Source organism: Ostrinia nubilalis, chromosome 12 (assembly GCF_963855985.1).
Source record: "Ostrinia nubilalis chromosome 12, ilOstNubi1.1, whole genome shotgun sequence".
NCBI lineage: Eukaryota > Metazoa > Arthropoda > Insecta > Lepidoptera > Crambidae > Ostrinia > Ostrinia nubilalis.
The window spans coordinates 12,667,859-12,686,803 of record NC_087099.1 but is presented as its reverse complement, the minus strand read 5'-3'; the positions used below and the strand labels follow the sequence as shown (position 1 = coordinate 12,686,803).

At 45.8% G+C, this 18,945-nt stretch overlaps 1 protein-coding gene across 1 annotated transcript; it reads right to left on the bottom strand.

Moving 5' to 3' along the window:
* Nucleotides 1-48: 48 nt before the first annotated feature.
* LOC135076990 (phenylalanine--tRNA ligase beta subunit) lies at nucleotides 49-18,601 on the bottom strand. Its single transcript, XM_063971575.1, has 12 exons — nucleotides 18,421-18,601; nucleotides 18,274-18,329; nucleotides 18,034-18,188; nucleotides 17,765-17,921; nucleotides 17,346-17,522; nucleotides 16,868-17,047; nucleotides 16,183-16,358; nucleotides 15,488-15,637; nucleotides 14,877-15,009; nucleotides 10,276-10,486; nucleotides 9,777-9,926; nucleotides 49-235 (listed from the first exon to the last, which is right to left on the bottom strand). The coding sequence occupies exons 1-12, from the start codon at nucleotides 18,476-18,478 to the stop codon at nucleotides 84-86; spliced, it is 1,755 nt and encodes a 584-aa protein (XP_063827645.1). The 5' UTR covers nucleotides 18,479-18,601; the 3' UTR covers nucleotides 49-83.
* Nucleotides 18,602-18,945: the final 344 nt, after the last annotated feature.

The window sequence follows — 18,945 nt, the reverse complement described above, 5'->3', positions numbered from 1 at the left end:
GATATTGTTTTTTTTTGTCGAGGTCTAGGAGTAGTAAAATAAAATCAGTTTAGAGCCTTTAATTCATTTATTCACCAGATTCGTTACACGAACGGTTCTATGTTGATCTCGAGCGCCGAGCAAGGGTTGGTGAGCTCGAAAGCTGCCAATACGTTGGGGTGTATGACGCCTATTTTGCCTATCACTTCACCGCGGAGGACCACTTCGGCGCACCTTCCCGGGAAATACGCAGGATCTGTAAGGAGAAGGGTTATCATTATTCTATAAGATTTTAAACTTTCGTGTTCTATTTAGACTCAAATAGAAAGACACGGGTCTTAACGCGACGAGTTACATTATGTACTCACGGCTTGACGTTTCGGCAGCTATGCTGCAGCCGTGGTCACAAGCAGACTGGCGGCTCGCGGCGTCACGTAACTCAATAAATGTCGCGTTAAGACCCGTGTCTTTCTATTTAACGTTATTCGGTAAGAAAGTCTATCTATTGAACTGGGTGCATTTCTACACCAGTATAACACGCCTACTTCAAGAAACAAATTAGGGATTCAATAATGAACTTAGTGAAAGTGCGAGTTTGCCAGCACTGCTGTAGGGCACTCGCAGCAGCGCCATGACGCGGTCAAGTAGTCCATGCACTAACTGGAAGCAGGCGGCGCGTCCACAATACATTTTATGTAGTGGTAATAAGAGTGAGTTTGCAGTGTACCTTCCCGCTGCCTCAGGCCGTAGCCATCACTGCTGTAGGGCACTCGCAGTAGCGCCACAGAATAATAATAAGTACTAAGTACGTACAGAAGTTTTACTTCGCGAAGGTATTTAAAAAAATGTATGCTCAATGTCATTAACAATATGGTGTAATTTAGCCTGTCTCAAGAGTCAAGCACCATTTTGTTGACAAACGTCAGTGATCGGCACTGCGCCGAAGCTATAGGGCTGACTTCGGTAAAATTATGTGACGTGAGGTGCCAAACTGCGGAAAATGGCGGAGGAAATACATGATTTAGCATGAATTATCATGAATAATATTAACTACTTATTTACCTCTCAGTGTCTTGAGGCAACTTAAAAAAGTACATTCTGTGTTTTTATTATTATTTAGGCAGTTAAATACTGCACAGTATTTAGTACACCATTTTCTTTATTTTCTTCCATCATACACAAGAATACGCGTGCGTGAGTCAATGTTCGCTCGTGATGTGAGGTCTTGTCGAATAGTATCCTGTAGGTGGGCCATCGTGCGTGTTTTGTTTTCGATGTAAACTCGCGGAGATGAACAGGCCTGGTAGCGCCATGACGCGATCCAGCAGTTCGTGCACGAACTGGAAGCCAGCGGCGCTCCTATAGCACTTAAGTAGTGGTAATAAGTGCGAGTTTGTAGTGTACCTTCCCGCTGCCTCAGGCCGTAGCCATCACTGCCGGCACCCGCAAAAGCGCCATGACGCGATCCAGCAGTCCGTGCATAAATTGGAAACCAGCGGCGCTCCTATAGCACTTTAAGTAGTGATAATAAAGTGTAATTAAATTGTGTAGTGTAGGTACCTTCCCGCTGCCTCAGGCCGTAGCCATCACTGCTGTAGGGCACTCGCAGCAGCGCCATGACGCGATCCAGCAGTCCGTGTACAAATTGGAAACCAGCGGCGCTCCTATAGCACTTTAAGTAGCGGTAATAAAATAAGTGTTGTTTGTATCGTACCTTCCCGCTGCCTCAGGCCGTAGCCATCACTGCTGTAGGGCACTCGTAGTAGCGCCATGACGCGGTCTAGTAGTCTATACACTAATAACCGGAAGCCAGCGTCGCGCCAAAGTGTACCTTACATAGTGGTAATAAGTGTGTTTGCAGCGTACCTTCCCGCTGCCTCAGGCCGTAGCCATCACTGCTGTAGGGCACTCGTAGTAGCGCCATGACGCGGTCGAGTAGTCCGTTCACAAAATGGAAACCAGCGGCGCGGCTACAATACATTTTCGCCATGACGCGATTCAAAGTCCGTGCACGAACTGGAAGCCAGCGGCGCCCGCAGTGAACTTTATATAGTGGTAATAAGTGCGATTGTGCAGTGTACCTTCCCGCTGCCTCAGGCCGTAGCCATCACTGCTGTAGGGCACTCGTAGTAGCGCCATGACGCGGTCGAGTAGTCCGTTCACAAAATGGAAACCAGCGGCGCGCCCGCAATGAACCTTATGTAGTAGTAATAAGTGCGAGTTTGTAGCCCGCTGCCTCAAGGCGTAGCCATCCATGCTGTAGGGTACTCGCAGCAGCGCCATGACGCGGTCTATAGTCCGTGTACGAACTAGAAGCCAGCGGCGCCCGCAGTGAACTTTATGTAGTGGTAATAAGTGTGAGTTTGCAGCGTACCTTCCCGCTGCCTCAGGCCGTAGCCATCACTGCTGTAGGGCACTCGCAGCAGTCCCATAACGCGGTCGAGTAGTCCGTTCACAAAATGGAAGCCAGCGTCGCGCCTAAGTGTACCTTACATAGTGGTAATAAGTGCGATTGTGCAGTGTACTTTCCCGCTGCCTCAGGCCGTAGCCATCACTGCTGTAGGGCACTCGCAGCAGCGCCATGACGCGGTCGAGTAGTCCGTTCACAAAATGGAAACCAGCGGCGCGGCTACAATACATTTTATGTAGTGGTAATAAGAGTGAGTTTGCAGTGTACCTTCCCGCTGCCTCAGGCCGTAGCCATCGCTGCTGTAGGGCACTCGCAGCAGCGCCATGACGCGGTCGAGTAGTCCGTTCACAAAATGGAAACCAGCGGCGCGCCTATAGTGCACTTTAATTAAGTAGCGGTAATAAAATAAGTGTTGTTTGTATCGTACCTTCCCGCTGCCTCAGGCCGTAGCCATCACTGCTGTAGGGCACTCGCAGCAGCGCCATGACGCGGTCGAGTAGTCCGTTCACAAAATGGAAACCAGCGGCGCGCCTATAGTGCACTTTAATTAAGTAGCGGTAATAAAATAAGTGTTGTTTGTATCGTACCTTCCCGCTGCCTCAGGCCGTAGCCATCACTGCTGTAGGGCACTCGCAGCAGCACCATGACGCGGTCGAGTAGTCCGTTCACAAAATGGAAACCAGCGGCGCGGCTACAATACATTTTCGCCATGACGCGATTCAAAGTCCGTGCACGAATTGGAAACCAGCGGCGCGCCCACAGTGCACCTTATGTAGCGGTAATAAGTGCGAGTTTGTAGTGTACCATCCCGCTGCCTCAGGCAGTAGCCATCACTGCTTTAAGAACTCGCAGCAGCGCCATGACGCGGTCGACTAGTCCATGCACTAATAACTGGAAGCCAGCGTCGCGCCTAAGTGTACCTTACATAGTGGTAATAAGTGCGATTGTGCAGTGTACCTTCCCGCTGCCTCAGGCCGTAGCCATCACTGCTGTAGGGCACTCGCAGCAGCGCCATGACGCGGTCGAGTAGTCCGTTCACAAAATAGAAACCAGCGGCGCGGCTACAATACATTTTATGTAGTGGTAATAAGTGTGATTGTGCAGTGTACCTTCCCGCTGCCTCAGGCCGTAGCCAGCACTGCTGTAGGGCACTCGCAGTAGCGCCATGACGCGATCCAGCAGTCCGTGTACGAATTGGAAACCAGCAGCGCGCCTATCATCATCATCATTTCAGCCACAGGACGTCCACTGCTGAACATAAGCCTCCCCCAATGACTTCCACATCGCACGGTTGGTAGCGGCCTGCATCCAGCGCCTTCCTGCTACCTTTATCAGGTCGTCGGTCCACCTTGTGGGTGGACGTCCCACGCTGCGTTTTCCGGTACGTGGCCTCCATTCCAGAACCTTGCTGCCCCATCGGCCGTCAGTTCTGCGTACTATGTGCCCTGCCCACTGCCACTTCAGCTTGCTGATCCGTCGGGCTATGTCAGCGACTTTAGTTCGTTTACGGATCTCCTCATTTCTGATTCGATCTCGTAAAGAAACACCGAGCACCTATAGTGCACTTTAATTAAGTAGCGGTAATAAAATAAGTGTTGTTTGTATCGTACCTTCCCGCTGCCTCAGGCCGTAGCCAGCACTGCTGTAGGGCACTCGCAGTAGCGCCATGACGCGATCCAGCAGTCCGTGTACAAATTGGAAACCAGCGGCGCGCCCACAGTGCACCTTATGTAGCGGTAATAAATGCGAGTTTGCAGTGTACCTTCCCGCTGCCTCAGGCCGTAGCCATCACTGCTGTAGGGCACTCGCAGTAACGCCATGACGCGGTCGAGTAGTCCGTTCACAAAATGGAAACCAGCGGCGCGGCTACAATACATTTTATGTAGCGGTAATAAGTGTGAGTTTGCAATGTATCTTCCCGCTGCCTCAGGCCGTAGCCATCACTGCTGTAGGGTACTCGCAGCAGCGCCATGACGCGGTCGAGTAGCCCGTGCACGAACTAGAAGCCAGCGGCGCGCCCGCAATGAACCTTATGTAGTGGTAATAAGTGTGAGTTTGCAGCGTACCTTCCCGCTGCCTCAGGCCGTAGCCAGCACTGCTGTAGGGCACTCGCAGCAGCGCCATGACGCGATCCAGCAGTCCGTGTACGAATTGGAAACCAGCGGCGCGCCTATAATGCACTTTAATTAAGTAGCGATAATAAAATATGTGTTGTTTGTATCGTACCTTCCCGCTGCCTCAGGCCGTAGCCATCACTGCTGTAGGGCACTCGCAGCAGCGCCATGACGCGGTCTAGTAGTCCATGCACTAATAACTGGAAGCCAGCGGCGCCCGCAGTGAACCTTATATAGCGGTAATAAGTGCGAGTTTGCAGCGTACCTTCCCGCTGCCTCAGGCCGTAGCCAGCACTGCTGTAGGGCACTCGCAGCAGCGCCATGACGCGGTCGAGTAGTCCGTTCACAAAATGGAAACCAGCGGCGCGCCTATAATGCACTTTATAGCCTGACCAGGAACATAAAAACCCTGGCATAGAGGCGCGACAATTGCATTTGATAGTGCAACACTGAGTACAGTCGTACCTGTGTTAAATTAATTGGCTAACTTTATGTATCAGGATTCAGGATTACGGGCTAATTTGATATTTTCATAAATTAACGAAAAAATATTATTATAGGTAACCTGGTTTAAATAAATTAAATGAAACCATCAATCGAGCTAGTAGGATTTATTTTATTAATCATGAATAATCAAATTCAGAACTTGAATATTCAACTGCAATGTCTGCTCATGAACGCATCAAACTCGGTACTTCTTTCCCAATTCCATAAAATTCAACACTTAGAAAGTGACAAAAAAATTTAAAATAGGTAGTTGAAACAAACCACAGCTAATTTTCATAGTGGACTGTACTATACGATAAACATGTCAGTCAATTTGACAACCTTTGTCGGAAACATTATTCAATGAAAATATTGTCCGAACCCTTAGTATTTCTTTTCGACAAATACTTTAACACATTTTGAACCACTTTTCTTTCACGACTATAAAAAGATTTTAGAAATTTAATTCACAAAATCAATTGCGCACATTTAAAATAAAGTTTGTTTACACTTTGACAGCAATAGACTGACATGCAAGGTGACATGTCAATGAAGTTTTCAGTTACTGTTGCCATTAAAAGAAATTAGTACCATTAGTTTTCCGCAACATGGCGAGGGTTTTTATGTTCCTGGTCGGGCTATAATTAAGTAGCGGTAATAAAATAAGTGTTGTTTGTATCGTACCTTCCCGCTGTCTCAGGCCGTAGCCATCACTGCTGTAGGGCACTCGCAGCAGCGCCATGACGCGATCCAGCAGTCCGTGCATAAATTGGAAACCAGCGGCGCTCCTATAGCACTTTAAGTAGTGAAAATAATGTGTAATTAAATTGTGTAGTATACCTTCCCGCTGCTTCAGGCCGTAGCCATCACTGCTGTAGGGCACTCGCAGCAGCGCCATGACGCGGTCGAGTAGTCCGTTCACAAAATGGAAACCAGCGGCGCTACAATACATTTTATGTAGTGGTAATAAGAGTGAGTTTGCAGTGTACCTTCCCGCTGCCTCAGGCCGTAGCCAGCACTGCTGTAGGGCACTCGCAGCAGCGCCATGACGCGATCCAGCAGTCCGTGTACGAATTGGAAACCAGCGGCCCGCTTATAGTGCACTTTAAGTACTGGTATAAATAAGTGTGAGTTTGCATCGTACCTTCCCGCTGCCTCAGGCCGTAGCCATCACTGCTGTAGGGCACTCGCAAAAGCGCCATGACGCGGTCTAGTAGTCCATGCACTAATAACTGGAAGCCAGCGTCGCGCCTAAGTGTACCTTACATAGTGGTAATAAGTGCGATTGTGCAGTGTACCTTCCCGCTGCCTCAGGCCGTAGCCATCACTGCTGTAGGGCACTCGCAGCAGCGCCATGACGCGGTCGAGTAGTCCATGCACTAATAACTGGAAGCCAGCGTCGGGCCTAAGTGTACCTTACATAGTGGTAATAAGTGCGATTGTGCAGTGTACCTTCCCGCTGCCTTAAGCCGTAGCCATCACTGCTGTAGGGCACTCGCAGCAGCGCCATGACGCGGTCTATAGTCCGTGCACGAATTGGAAACCAGCGGCGCGCCCGCAATGAACCTTATGTAGTAGTAATAAGTGCGAGTTTGTATCGTACCTTCCCGCTGCCTTAGGCCGTAGCCATCACTGCTGTAGGGCACTCGCAAAAGCGCCATGACGCGGTCGAGTAGTCCGTGCACGAACTGGAAACCAGCGGCGCGTCCACAGTGAACCTTATGTAGTAGTAATAAGTGCGAGTTTGCAATGTACCTTCCCGCTGTCTCAGGCCGTAGCCATCACTGCTGTAGGGCACTCGCAGCAGCGCCATGACGCGGTCGAGTAGTCCATGCACTAATAACTGGAAGCCAGCGTCGGGCCTAAGTGTACCTTACATAGTGGTAATAAGTGCGATTGTGCAGTGTACCTTCCCGCTGCCTCAGGCCGTAGCCATCACTGCTGTAGGGCACTCGCAGCAGCGCCATGACGCGGTCAAGTAGTCCATGCACGAACTGGAAGCCAGCGGCGCCCGCAGTGCACCTTATGTAGCGGTAATAAGTGTGAGTTTGCAGTGTACCTTCCTGCTGCCTCAGGCCGTAGCCAGCACTGCTGTAGGGCACTCGCAAAAGCGCCATGACGCGGTCGAGTAGTCCGTTCACAAAATGGAAACCAGCGGCGCGGCTACAATACATTTTCGCCATGACGCGATTCAAAGTCCGTGCACGAACTGGAAGCCAGCGGCGCCCGCAGTGAACCTTATATAGTGGTAATAAGTGCGATTGTGCAGTGTACCTTCCCGCTGCCTCAGGCCGTAGCCATCACTGCAAGGCACTCGCAGCAGTCCCATGACGCGGTCTAGTAGTCCATGTACTAATAACTGGAAGCCAGCGTCACGCCTAAGTGTACCTTACGTAGTGGTAATAAGTGTGATTCCCGTTGCCTCAGGCCGTAACCATCACTGCTGTAGGGCACTCGCAGCAGCGCCATGACGCGGTCGAGTAGTCCGTGTACGAATTGGAAACCAGCGGCGCGTCCACAGTGAACCTTATGTAGTAGTAATAAGTGCGAGTTTGCAATGTACCTTCCCGCTGTCTCAGGCCGTAGCCATCACTGCTGTAGGGCACTCGCAGCAGCGCCATGACGCGGTCGAGTAGTCAGTGCATAAATTGGAAACCAGCGGCGCGCCTATAGCACTTTAGCTTTAGCTTTATAGCACTTTTACTTTAAGTAGTGGTAATAAAGTGTAATTAAATTCTGTAGTGTACCTTCCCGCTGCCTCAGGCCGTAACCATCACTGCTGTAAGGCACTCGCAGCAGCGCCATGACGCGGTCGAGAAGTCCGTGCACGAATTGGAAGCTAGCGGCGCGTCCACAGTGAACCTTATGTAGTAGTAATAAGTGCGAGTTTGCAGTGTACCTTCCCGCTGCCTCAGGCCGTAGCCAGCACTGCTGTAGGGCACTCGCAGCAGCGCCATGACGCGGTCGAGTAGTCCATGCACTAATAACTGGAAGCCAGCGTCGCGCCTAAGTGTACCTTACATAGTGGTAATAAGTGCGATTGTGCAGTGTACCTTCCCGCTGCCTCAGGCCGTAGCCAGCACTGCTGTAGGGCACTCGCAAAAGCGCCATGGGGCGGTCTAGTAGTCCATGCACTAATAACTGGAAGCCAGTGTCGCGCCTAAGTGTACCTTACATAGTGGTAATAAGTGCGATTGTGCAGTGTACCTTCCCGCTGCCTCAGGCCGTAGCCATCACTGCTGTAAGGCACTCGTAGCAGCGCCATGACGCGGTCGAGTAGTCCGTTCACAAAATGGAAACCAGCGGCGCGGCTACAATACATTTTATGTAGTGGTAATAAGTGTGAGTTTGCATCGTACCTTCCCGCTGCCTCAAGGCGTAGCCATCCATGCTGTAGGGTACTCGCAGCAGCGCCATGACGCGGTCTATAGTCCGTGTACGAACTAGAAGCCAGCGGCGCCCGCAGTGAACCTTATATAGTGGTAATAAGTGCGATTGTGCAGTGTACCTTCCCGCTGCCTAAGGCCGTAGCCATCACTGCTGTAGGGCACTCGCAGTAGCGCCATGACGCGGTCTAGTAGTCCGTTCACAAAATGGAAGCCAGCGGCGCGCCCGCAATGAACCTTATGTAGTAGTAATAAGTGCGAGTTTGCTGTGTACCTTCCCGCTGCCTCAGGCCGTAGCCATCACTGCTGTAGGGTACTCGCAGCAGCGCCATGACGCGGTCTAGTAGTCTATACACTAATAACTGGAAGCCAGCGTCGGGCCTAAGTGTACCTTACATAGTGGTAATAAATGCGATTTTGCAGTGTACCTTCCCGCTGCCTCAGGCCGTAGCCATCACTGCTGTAGGGCACTCGCAGCAGTCCCATGACGCGGTCTAGTAGTCCATGCACTAATAACTGGAAGCCAGTGTCGGGCCTAAGTGTACCTTACATAGTGGTAATAAGTGTGAGTTTGCATCGTACCTTCCCGCTGCCTCAGGCCGTAGCCAGCACTGCTGTAGGGCACTCGCAGTAGCGCCATGACGCGGTCTAGTAGTCCATGCACTAATAACTGGAAGCCAGCGTCGCGCCTAAGTGTACCTTACATAGTGGTAATAAGTGCGAGTTTGCAGTGTACCTTCCCGCTGCCTCAGGCCGTAGCCATCACTGCTGTAGGGCACTCGCAAAAGCGCCATGACGCGGTCGAGTAGTCCGTTCACAAAATGGAAACCAGCGGCGCGGCTACAATACATTTTCGCCATGACGCGATTCAAAGTCCGTGCACGAACTGGAAGCCAGCGGCGCCCGCATTGAACCTTATGTAGTGGTAATAAGTGCGATTGTGCAGTGTACCTTCCCGCTGCCTCAGGCCGTAGCCATCACTGCTGTAGGGCACTCGCAGCAGCGCCATGACGCGGTCGAGTAGCCCGTGCACGAATTGGAAGCCAGCGGCGCCCGCAGTGAACCTTATATAGTGGTAATAAGTGCGATTGTGCAGTGTACCTTCCCGCTGCCTCAGGCCGTAGCCATCACTGCTGTAGGGCACTCGCAGCAGCGCCATGACGCGGTCGAGTAGCCCGTGCACGAATTGGAAGCCAGCGGCGCCCGCAGTGAACCTTATATAGTGGTAATAAGTGCGATTGTGCAGTGTACCTTCCCGCTGCCTCAGGCCGTAGCCATCACTGCTGTAGGGCACTCGCAGCAGCGCCATGACGCGGTCGAGTAGCCCGTGCACGAATTGGAAGCCAGCGGCGCCCGCAGTGAACCTTATATAGTGGTAATAAGTGCGATTGTGCAGTGTACCTTCCCGCTGCCTTAGGCCGTAGCCATCACTGCTGTAGGGCACTCGCAGTAGCGCCATGACGCGATCCAGCAGTCCGTGCACGAATTGGAAGCCGGCGGAGCGCCCGCAATGCACCGCGCATAGACGCCGCTCGTTGCGTGCGCCCGTCTCTGCAGAAAACATTATTTATTGGCATGTTATATGACATTGAAGGTAAGTGACAACCATGTGGTTAAATTAGCCAGCTAAATTCATTAAACTCGCTACTACTCGCTGAAAATAGCGCAAGGAATAGTAATAACCGGCACGAGCGCGTGCGCGTACGACGGATTTATTCATATTCTTATTAGGGCATTATTTTTATGAAAATTTATTTTTTAATTACAATTTATAAAAATTAAAATAAAATAAAATAAAATTCTATTTTAATTTTTATAAATTCTAAATTTGATTTCAGTAATAGTACAGTTCACGTTAGACGTTTGTACCGTTTTTTTCAGTCAACACAAATAAACTCACCAGCGTTATCATCCTTCAACACGACGTCACTGATTTCAAAGAGCTTCAGAGGCAGGGGCATCTTCTTATTGGCTGCGAGCGTCTTTAGGAGTCCTGACAGCAGCAGCGTTCGGACTACTTGGAACTCCAGCGTCTTCGGGTTGGAAATGTGGACGGCAGGGACTTCCTCGATCTTGAGACCCAGCTTTGTGGCCACGTCCTCGCGAGAACACTGGAATTTTTAAGCATATCGATTAATGCTGATTTTCTATATTCAATCATAATCCAAATACGTCCCTCTACTGTAAAATTTCATTATGTTTTTGGTCAAAATACCTATCTGCGCTTTTCGATGTTTTTACATTTTCATATTCTTTGTAAGACTATTAAACAATATTAAAGTTTAATCGCATCAAAAATTATGGATATTTGATTGAAAACAGATTAAAAGATAGTTGAAATCCGGATTTGGACAAGGATTAAATAATGGAAAAGGGCGTGAATCTGTTGAAAAAATAAAAGACTACACAAGTGGAAACTGCCTGCTTTCAAAGGGCAATATCTCGGCAACATTGCGTCAATACTGTAGTGTAGAAGAATAATGAGATACCGTTGAATATAAAAATCTGTCACTCGCTTATAATATCTGGGTAGAACGTCAGCTGATGATATGTAGGGGCTCACGAGCGCTCGAGCATGCAGATGAGTGTCTTGGCGTAGTCGGCGCCAGCTTGCAGTTACTCCGAGAGCTTGGCTGGCAGCTGACCGCCCGCAAAATTTTAGGTAGCAGTCGAAGATAGTATGGTTTTGTTGGGCAGAAGTGCAGAACTTTTTTGTGAATTAGCAAGCTGAAGTGGCAATGGTACGCAGAACTGACGGCCGATGGGGCAGCAAGTTTCTGGAATGGAGGCCACGTACCGGAAAACGCAGCATGGGATCCACCCACAAGGTGGACCGACGACCTGATAAAGGTAGCAGGAAGGCGCTGGATGCAGGCCGCTACTGTGCGATGTGTGGAAGTCATTGGGGTAGGCCTATAATCAGCAGTGGATGTCCTGTGGCTGAAATGATGATTAAAATGGTATGGTATGGTTGGGTAGAATTTTATTCAACGGTAATGATGATGATGAGTGTCAGATGATGATGAAGGACTTAAGAGGACTCACGAGCCTGAAGGTGAGCGCTTCGGTGTAGCCAGCGCACATAGGTAGATTTCAAAGATTTAGGCGGCCAAAAATATTTTTTGCTTGAAATTAGTTATAAGTACGAAATTAAATTAAAATAAACCATTTTTGACTGATTTCTTTTATTATTAATGATAATAAAACATTTTTTCACTTAAATATAGAAATTTAAAAAAATATATATACCTATTAAAAAGTTTCATTGTTATCATTGATACCCCATCGTGTGTGGTATCGTTGGATAGGTCATTTAAAATGACTTAGGGGTTTCTAAGACTATTTTTTGATTTAGTGATCCGTTTGCAAAATATTAAAGTTTAAAAAGTGATAATTTTTTTTTCGAAAATGGCGTCCCCCCCTTCTAAAAACTAAAGTGTTGGTTTGGAAAATCTGGAAAAATTCATAACAATAGTGCTTTTCATGAACTTTTAAGAAAAACTATGACGGTTAAGATAGATCAGTTAGTTCAAGAGTAATAGTCGTTTAACTCGTGTAAAATTTCATACTTAATAAAAAATCCTTAGAAGAAAATATTAAAAGTGACTTTAGATGAAGTAATTGCTTGCTTATGAAATATATTATTGTAACGACTGACAACTACGGAACCCTACACTGCGCTTGGAAGGACACGCACTTGGCAAATTTTTGTATTTTTATAAAATAACAATAAGTAGGTAGGTATATCAATCTCACTTTGAGAGCATTCCTCATTGGGTCACTACTTGCTACTTGGCTTGGCAGACATCAACATTTCCATTGTTTCAGGAAGGAATGCTTTGCGAGAAGGTCTTATTGTGTCTCCTGGAACTGATCAAGGGGTCTGATGTTAATAAAAGCCTATCTACATTGCGTTCCTTTCTAGAAAACTTTCTAGCAAAGTTAAGCCGATATGACCGGAAATGCTTGTTCGGGGCTTCTGCGGCTTGTTTTTAAAAAACACTTCTTCATGTTTATTGGCTTTCATCCACCTCTTCTTGAATTAGCTTTTCACATAAGAAGAACTTTGCTTCAAACTCTTTTCAGCATTTTCTGTGTCTCCATAACGACTCAAAAGAAAATCTTCATAAAAATCAAGTTTATCACTGAAACTTGGTAAATTTTGCCTTTGTATCTGGTCAAATAAGTAATTCCGAGTAACTACTTTAGTACCCGAGGCACCAGACAGGCCTAAAATAAAAAGTAAATGGATTTAATACAAAGTAGCAATAAAATGATATTTTGCTCAATTTTTTCTCCAAATCTTCAAATGCTGTTAATTTTAAAAAGCGCGGGTTTCCGCGGCAAATTTTTTGCAGATTTTAAGAACAATATGTAAACTATTAAAAAATAAAGAAATTATTGCTCGGACGGACCCTGAAGTTAGTTAAACGACCACTTTAAAATAAAAAACACAAGAAAAAATCTCATTTCTGATACAGCTATCTTTGACAATTTTTAAATATATTTAGGAAAACAAAAACTAAGTAAATTATTGTTGAAAAACATAGGCTCTATCCTTAATTATCGCAATCCACCACTGTTACTCGAAAACAATGGTTTTGAAAATAAATATGCAATTTACAAAAGTTGTAAGTTTAAGAGCGCCCGAAAACAAATACATACACGTTAAGCGAACTATCGCATTCAGACTACTAGAGGGTAGATTTGCGCTCGTTGAACATTGAAAAAGGTACCATGGTATTCCTGAAAGTGTGTACTACCCGCGTACGTGGTTTATTTTTCAATAGATTGATTTTGGAAAACTGGGTTTTGGCCGCCTAAATCGTTGAAATCTACGTATGTGCAGCGTGGGCGCATTCGGCGCGTAGCTGCTCCGAGAGTTTGATTAAGAAACAGCGGAAGTTTGATTGGGTAGAACTTTTTTTAACAGTGAGGTGAACTTTTTGTCGTGTCGACAACAAACCTATACAGTGTCAGCCCAAAACTCCGCTACAAGAGTGGCGTTGTTAAACTTGAAGTGCAAGTGCGCGTTCCCCAGTCGATTAGGCACATGATGTCGTGGCCTGCGTGCCCAAACAATTGCACGCAGGAAAATTTAATGAATGCTACTGACAACAGTGAGGTGATGAATATCAGCTGATGGTTATTGTACTCACGAGCGTGAAGGTGAGCGCCTCGGTGAAGCCGGCGTGGGCGCATTCAGCGCGTAGCTGTTCCGAGAGCTTGATAGCTGGTTGCTGTCCGCCCGTATAATAAAAGTAGCAGCCGAAGATTTAGTTGAGTACTTAGACTTTTCAACAGTGGACTGATGATGATGATTCGAGTATCAGGTGATGATGATGACTTACGACCGTGAAGGTGAGCGCCTCAGTATAGCCGGCGTGGGCACATTCAGCACGTAGCTGCTCCGAGAGTTTGATAGCTGGTTGTTGCCCGCCCGCATAATTAAAGTAGCAGCCGAAGATTTAGTTGAGTAGACTTTTTTCAATAGTGGACTGAAGATGATGATTCGAGTATCAGGTGATGATGATGACTTACGAGCGTGAAGGTGAGCGCCTCGGTGAAGCCGGCGTGGGCACATTCAGCACGCAGCTGATGACCGCACGCAAAATTTTAAGTAGCAGTCGAAGATAGTATGGTTTTGTTGGGCAGAAGTGCAGAACTTTTTTGTGAATTAGCAAGCTGAAGACAGTGGCAATGGGCAGGGCACATAGTACGCAGAACTGACGGCCAATGGGGCAGCAAGGTTCTGGAATGGAGGCTACGTACCGGAAAACGCAGCGTGGGACGTCCACCCACAAGGTGGACCGACGACCTGATAAAGGTACCAGGAAGGCGCTGGATGCAGGCCGCTACTGTGCGATGTGGAAGTCATTGGGGGAGGCCTAAAATCAGCAGTGGACTGATGATGATGATTCGAGTATCAGGTGATGATGATGACTTACGAGTGTGAAGGTGAGCGCCTCAGTATAGCCGGCGTGGGCACATTCAGCGCGTAGCTGTTCCGAGAGCTTGATAGGTTGTTGCCCGCCCGCATAATAAAAGTAGCAGCCGAAGATTTAGTTGAGTAGACTTTTTTCAATGGTGGACTGATGATGATGATTCGAGTATCAGGTGATGATGATGACTCACGAGCGTGAAGGTGAGCGCCTCGGTGTAGCCGGCGTGGGCGCATTCAGCGCGCAGCTGATGACCGCCCGTATAATTTTAAGTAACAGTCGAAGATAGTATGGTTTTGTTGGGCAGAAGTGTAGAACTTTTTTCAACAGTGGACTGAAGATGATGATTCGAGTATCAGGTGATGATGATGACTTACGACCGTGAAGGTGAGCGCCTCAGTATAGCCGGCGTGGGCGCATTCAGCACGCAGCTGATGACCGCCCGCATAATTTTAAGTAACAGTCGAAGATAGTATGTTTTTTGTTGGGCAGAAGTGCAGAACTTTTTTCAACACTAGACTGATGATGATTCAAGTATCAGGTGATGATGATGACTTACGAGCGTGAAGGTGAGCGCCTCAGTATAGCCGGCGTGGGCACATTCAGCGCGTAGCTGTTCCGAGAGCTTGATAGCTGGTTGCTGTCCACCAGCCGTGGCCGGACCGCCTGCGCGCCGAGGGATGTTGTTGTATCTACGGGACGAACGAAATAATAATTCATTTTTATTTTTTGTTTGGAATTACAGCACTGGGATTATAATGATTGCCTTAGAACACCACGTTTTTAGGTGCCGTTGACCCGAATTTAATGTAATTTGACAACAATCAATGTAACTTTAATGGCCGCGCAACTAATGCGCGACCATGAAGCGTCTGAAAATATGCGTATGCGGTGTAGACACGGCCCATTGTTCACATTGGGCGTGATCTTTCGGTACCTCTTTAATATGGAAGCTGACAACAATCACTCACTCCGTCACTAGTGGTGACACAGTTTTAGGATAGCGTGTGGGATTTATCGGTTGCAGATACCGGTTTTGAATTGAAACAAAAAAAAAAAGGTAAATATTTAGGAAAAATCTAGTCGTTTTTAACTAATATTATATGGTCTAAACTCAATATTACTTATGTTTATCTCAGTCTGTCCCGTGAACCTTTAATAAATAGTTACCCGAAAGCGATGGCAATGTCTTCGTAGAGATCGCAGGCGTGGATGACGTCATGCCTGGTGGGCGGGACTCTGACCCGCAGCAGGTCATCTTCCCGCGTTGTGGGCAGGCACATACGGGACAGAAGCGATGCCAGTTTGTCGCCGTCTTCGCTGGAAAGGAAATATACACAGAACATTAATGATCCTGTTGTATAACTAATGTTATGAAAAACACTCGAAATTGGCGAAATCAGTCAAGTTTAAATTCAGATTGATTACTGGAATATTGTTATAATGCACAGGTTTCCACATCTGAATACTGGTAGTAAGTTGTTAGTTTTTGACAAACATCTTTTATTAAATCTCAAAAATCTGGAAGATGCCCTTTATCATCATCATTATCATTTCAGCCACAAGAGGTTAACTGCAGAAGAAAGGCTTTCTCCAATGATTTCCAGATTGACTGGTTGGAAGCAGGCTTTTGAAAAGGTCCTCACTTCATCCCAATATAGCTTAGCCTTGTCAATACTGATGATCTCATTTCGACAGACCAGCTGGGACCAGGCCAATGGGACGCGAACCACCTGTACTTTATTCAATACCAAAAAGACACTTGATTCCAATATCTGTTTTCCTTGTCAAAACTAATGAGATAAGCTTGGGGTACAGCTTGGCGCGAACAACCTGTACTTAATTCAATCCAATAAGACCCTCACCTGATCCCAATATAGCTGTTAGCCTTATCAATGCTGATCAGCTCCTCTCGGCAAGCCAGCTTGGGGTACAGTTCATAGGTGCCGTCGGGCGCGAACACCTTGCACTGCTGCACCTCGTGCGAGCGTCCGCAGTACTGAGAGAACATGCTCACTATCGTATCTAGGACTACTATGGCCTGGAATAGAAGATACAATAGCTAAGGTTATCAGTAGGCCTAAGATGCGCGCCGCGATAAGCGGTTATCAAGCCATTTTATCGATTTTGCCCATACATTTTGACGTCGATAAAAGTTATCACGGCGCGCATCTTAGGCCTACTGGTTTTAATCAAAAGACACTTTTTGGTGGACAAGGGTTTTCACAAAGAACTAATGAACAACCGACGAGCAACTTAGAATAAAATTAGTCATTATAATTATTTTCCTGTAGTCAAATGTTCAGTGCAGTTGATTGGAGACTGGGAGTCGTAAAGAATATGTCATGCTGTAAAACTATTGTTATATGAAGTTGAAAATTGTTTCCCATTAGAAATGCAACTCATGTGCCATCTGTTTTAATCTACTTCTTCTGGAATGGTATAGGTAATGGAAAAATTAATACAGAGTAATTTTTGATTGAGTACCTACTAAAATTTTTGATTGGATAAGAGCTCAAGTAGCAAGTAACATTAATTTCCATTCCATACCTTAGTCAAATCCGTTGCTGTGCACTCAATGAAGACATTCTTAGTGTTAAGTGTGATCTTGGAATGGTCTCCATTGATGATGGGCGGCATAGAGAGCACGACACCGTTCTTGTCCTTGATCACCGGGTATACTGGGCTGTCTCTGATGATGGGCAGGTACTGCTTCAGTTGAGCATGGTGCTGGAAACCAGAGGATAGAAGAAATAAGTATTTATGACTAATAAAAACATTTCTTCTGATATGAAATTGCTACCTTATAGAATGTTCATAAGAACATTCATAAGAGCAGCACTCACAAGAGTGCAGCAACAATTTATGCTTCCCAAAATATTATGAAAGCTAAAAGTCAAAATGATAACAAAATATCCATCAACAGACTTGGGCATAAAAAACAAAAATTAATTACATACCTATTTACCTTTTTATGACATACTAGTTATAGTCTCATTACAAAAAAACGAATTCGTCAAAACCTTACCGAGTATAGTTCCATGAGCTCCGTGGCAGTCATCTCTTTTTGTTGATTGAGTGCTTTGAACTTGATATCGCTTGGCGGCAGAGCATCATACACAAACGGGCCCTGAACTGTGTCCAGGTCATGAGTGCCGATAGCTACCAGGGTTCTCTTCCGGCAAATGTTTTGGTGCAGTTTGTCCTAAAATAATTTAATTTTTTATTAAGAATCATAGTGATGAAGGATGGTTAAGGGGTTGTTGTTTCTTATGATTTTTGAATACCATTTTTGTGCAAAAATTAGTAACTTAATAATATGTTTAAATTATCTTTCTATTTCTTTCCTGTAAGTATAGTTATATTCTTTACACAAAAACTACTGTTTTTGTTATCATCAATAATGTACTTATAAATTATAAAATAAATAAAAGAATTAATACTAACCTGTAGGTCAATGAAACTGTTGTAAGACTCCTGTGTGAAGGTGATCCCTTTGAGCACTGCTGCCACAGCATATGGCCTGATCTGGCCAGTGGCTGGTGTTAAGTGCAAAGAATAGCAGTCTTCATATTTCACTAGCTTATATTGTGGAGGCGCTTTCCTGTAAAATTGGTTGTTGTAATTAGATAACAACTTTATACCTACTTGTTTACAAATTATAAATTAATGATTATAAATAAAAATATAAACAAGTGATATTGTAAAACACTTACTTTCCTTGAAACACGAGTATTCCATCAACTAGTCCTTCAAGGCACAATAAATCGTATCTGTTAGCCGGAATATCTATTCGATATAGGACTTCCTCAGACACACCTGCACCTGCGTGATCTCCTTGCTCTTTCATGAGCATCTGCTTTTCAGTGGTCTGATAATATTGAAACACAAGTTATTAAGTAGTTCATTTGTGGAAAACAGGTAGCAAATATTTAGTAAAATAATTTATAACTTACAACTTCATCCAGCTCCAGACCAAATTCGAAACATAAATCCTGAAACTCGTCATCGGCTGAAATAAAATAGAAATAGGTTACAAGTTAGATGCCTACATAGTGCTTACGTGAAAGTTCATGTTTTCAAAATGGTAACTATATACGCACTGTATTTCCTTCCCAGTGCTGAGAATAACGCATCACGTTTTACAGATATTGTAGGCATTTTAGCCAGCAAATATTTTATTTACAATGTTCCTATTCTTTTCTATTTACAAAATTTGCTGGATTTGAGGTTATTTTTTGATGTAAATTTTTTCAGTCCTTCAAATCTGTCAACAAATCAGCTGTGATTGGTGGATGAGCTGTCATAAGTGTTGCCACTCGTGAGCAACTACCAGACAAGGTCACCTTTCACCAAAATAATGTCGTAAATTATTCCAATGCAATCAGAAATTAACGGATGATTTTTACAGTTGTTTGGATGGAAGTTGCTAATTAATAGCAAGTATTAGCAAGTGGCTAGGTATTATACAGTAGTCTATAGTGGTAATGAAGGTGGATTTACGCATCATACCTCTTTGTTAAGCCGGGTCTTCAGCGCGTGTTTTGCTTTACACAATCAACAAAAACATGTCAACATTCAACTAAATTGCTCACATATGTTTGTTAATTCTGTAGGCAAAATAAGCG

Coding starts and splice junctions, on each gene's coding strand:
- LOC135076990 (XM_063971575.1), bottom strand. CDS start 18,478: ATGCCTACAATATCTGTAAAACGTGATGCGTTATTCTCAGCACTGGGA. Junction 16,359..16,867: donor CAGCAACGGATTTGACTAAG/GTATGGAATGGA, acceptor CTTCTATTCCAG/GCCATAGTAGTCCTAGATAC. Junction 15,010..15,487: donor GACATTGCCATCGCTTTCGG/GTAACTATTTAT, acceptor TTCGTCCCGTAG/ATACAACAACATCCCTCGGC.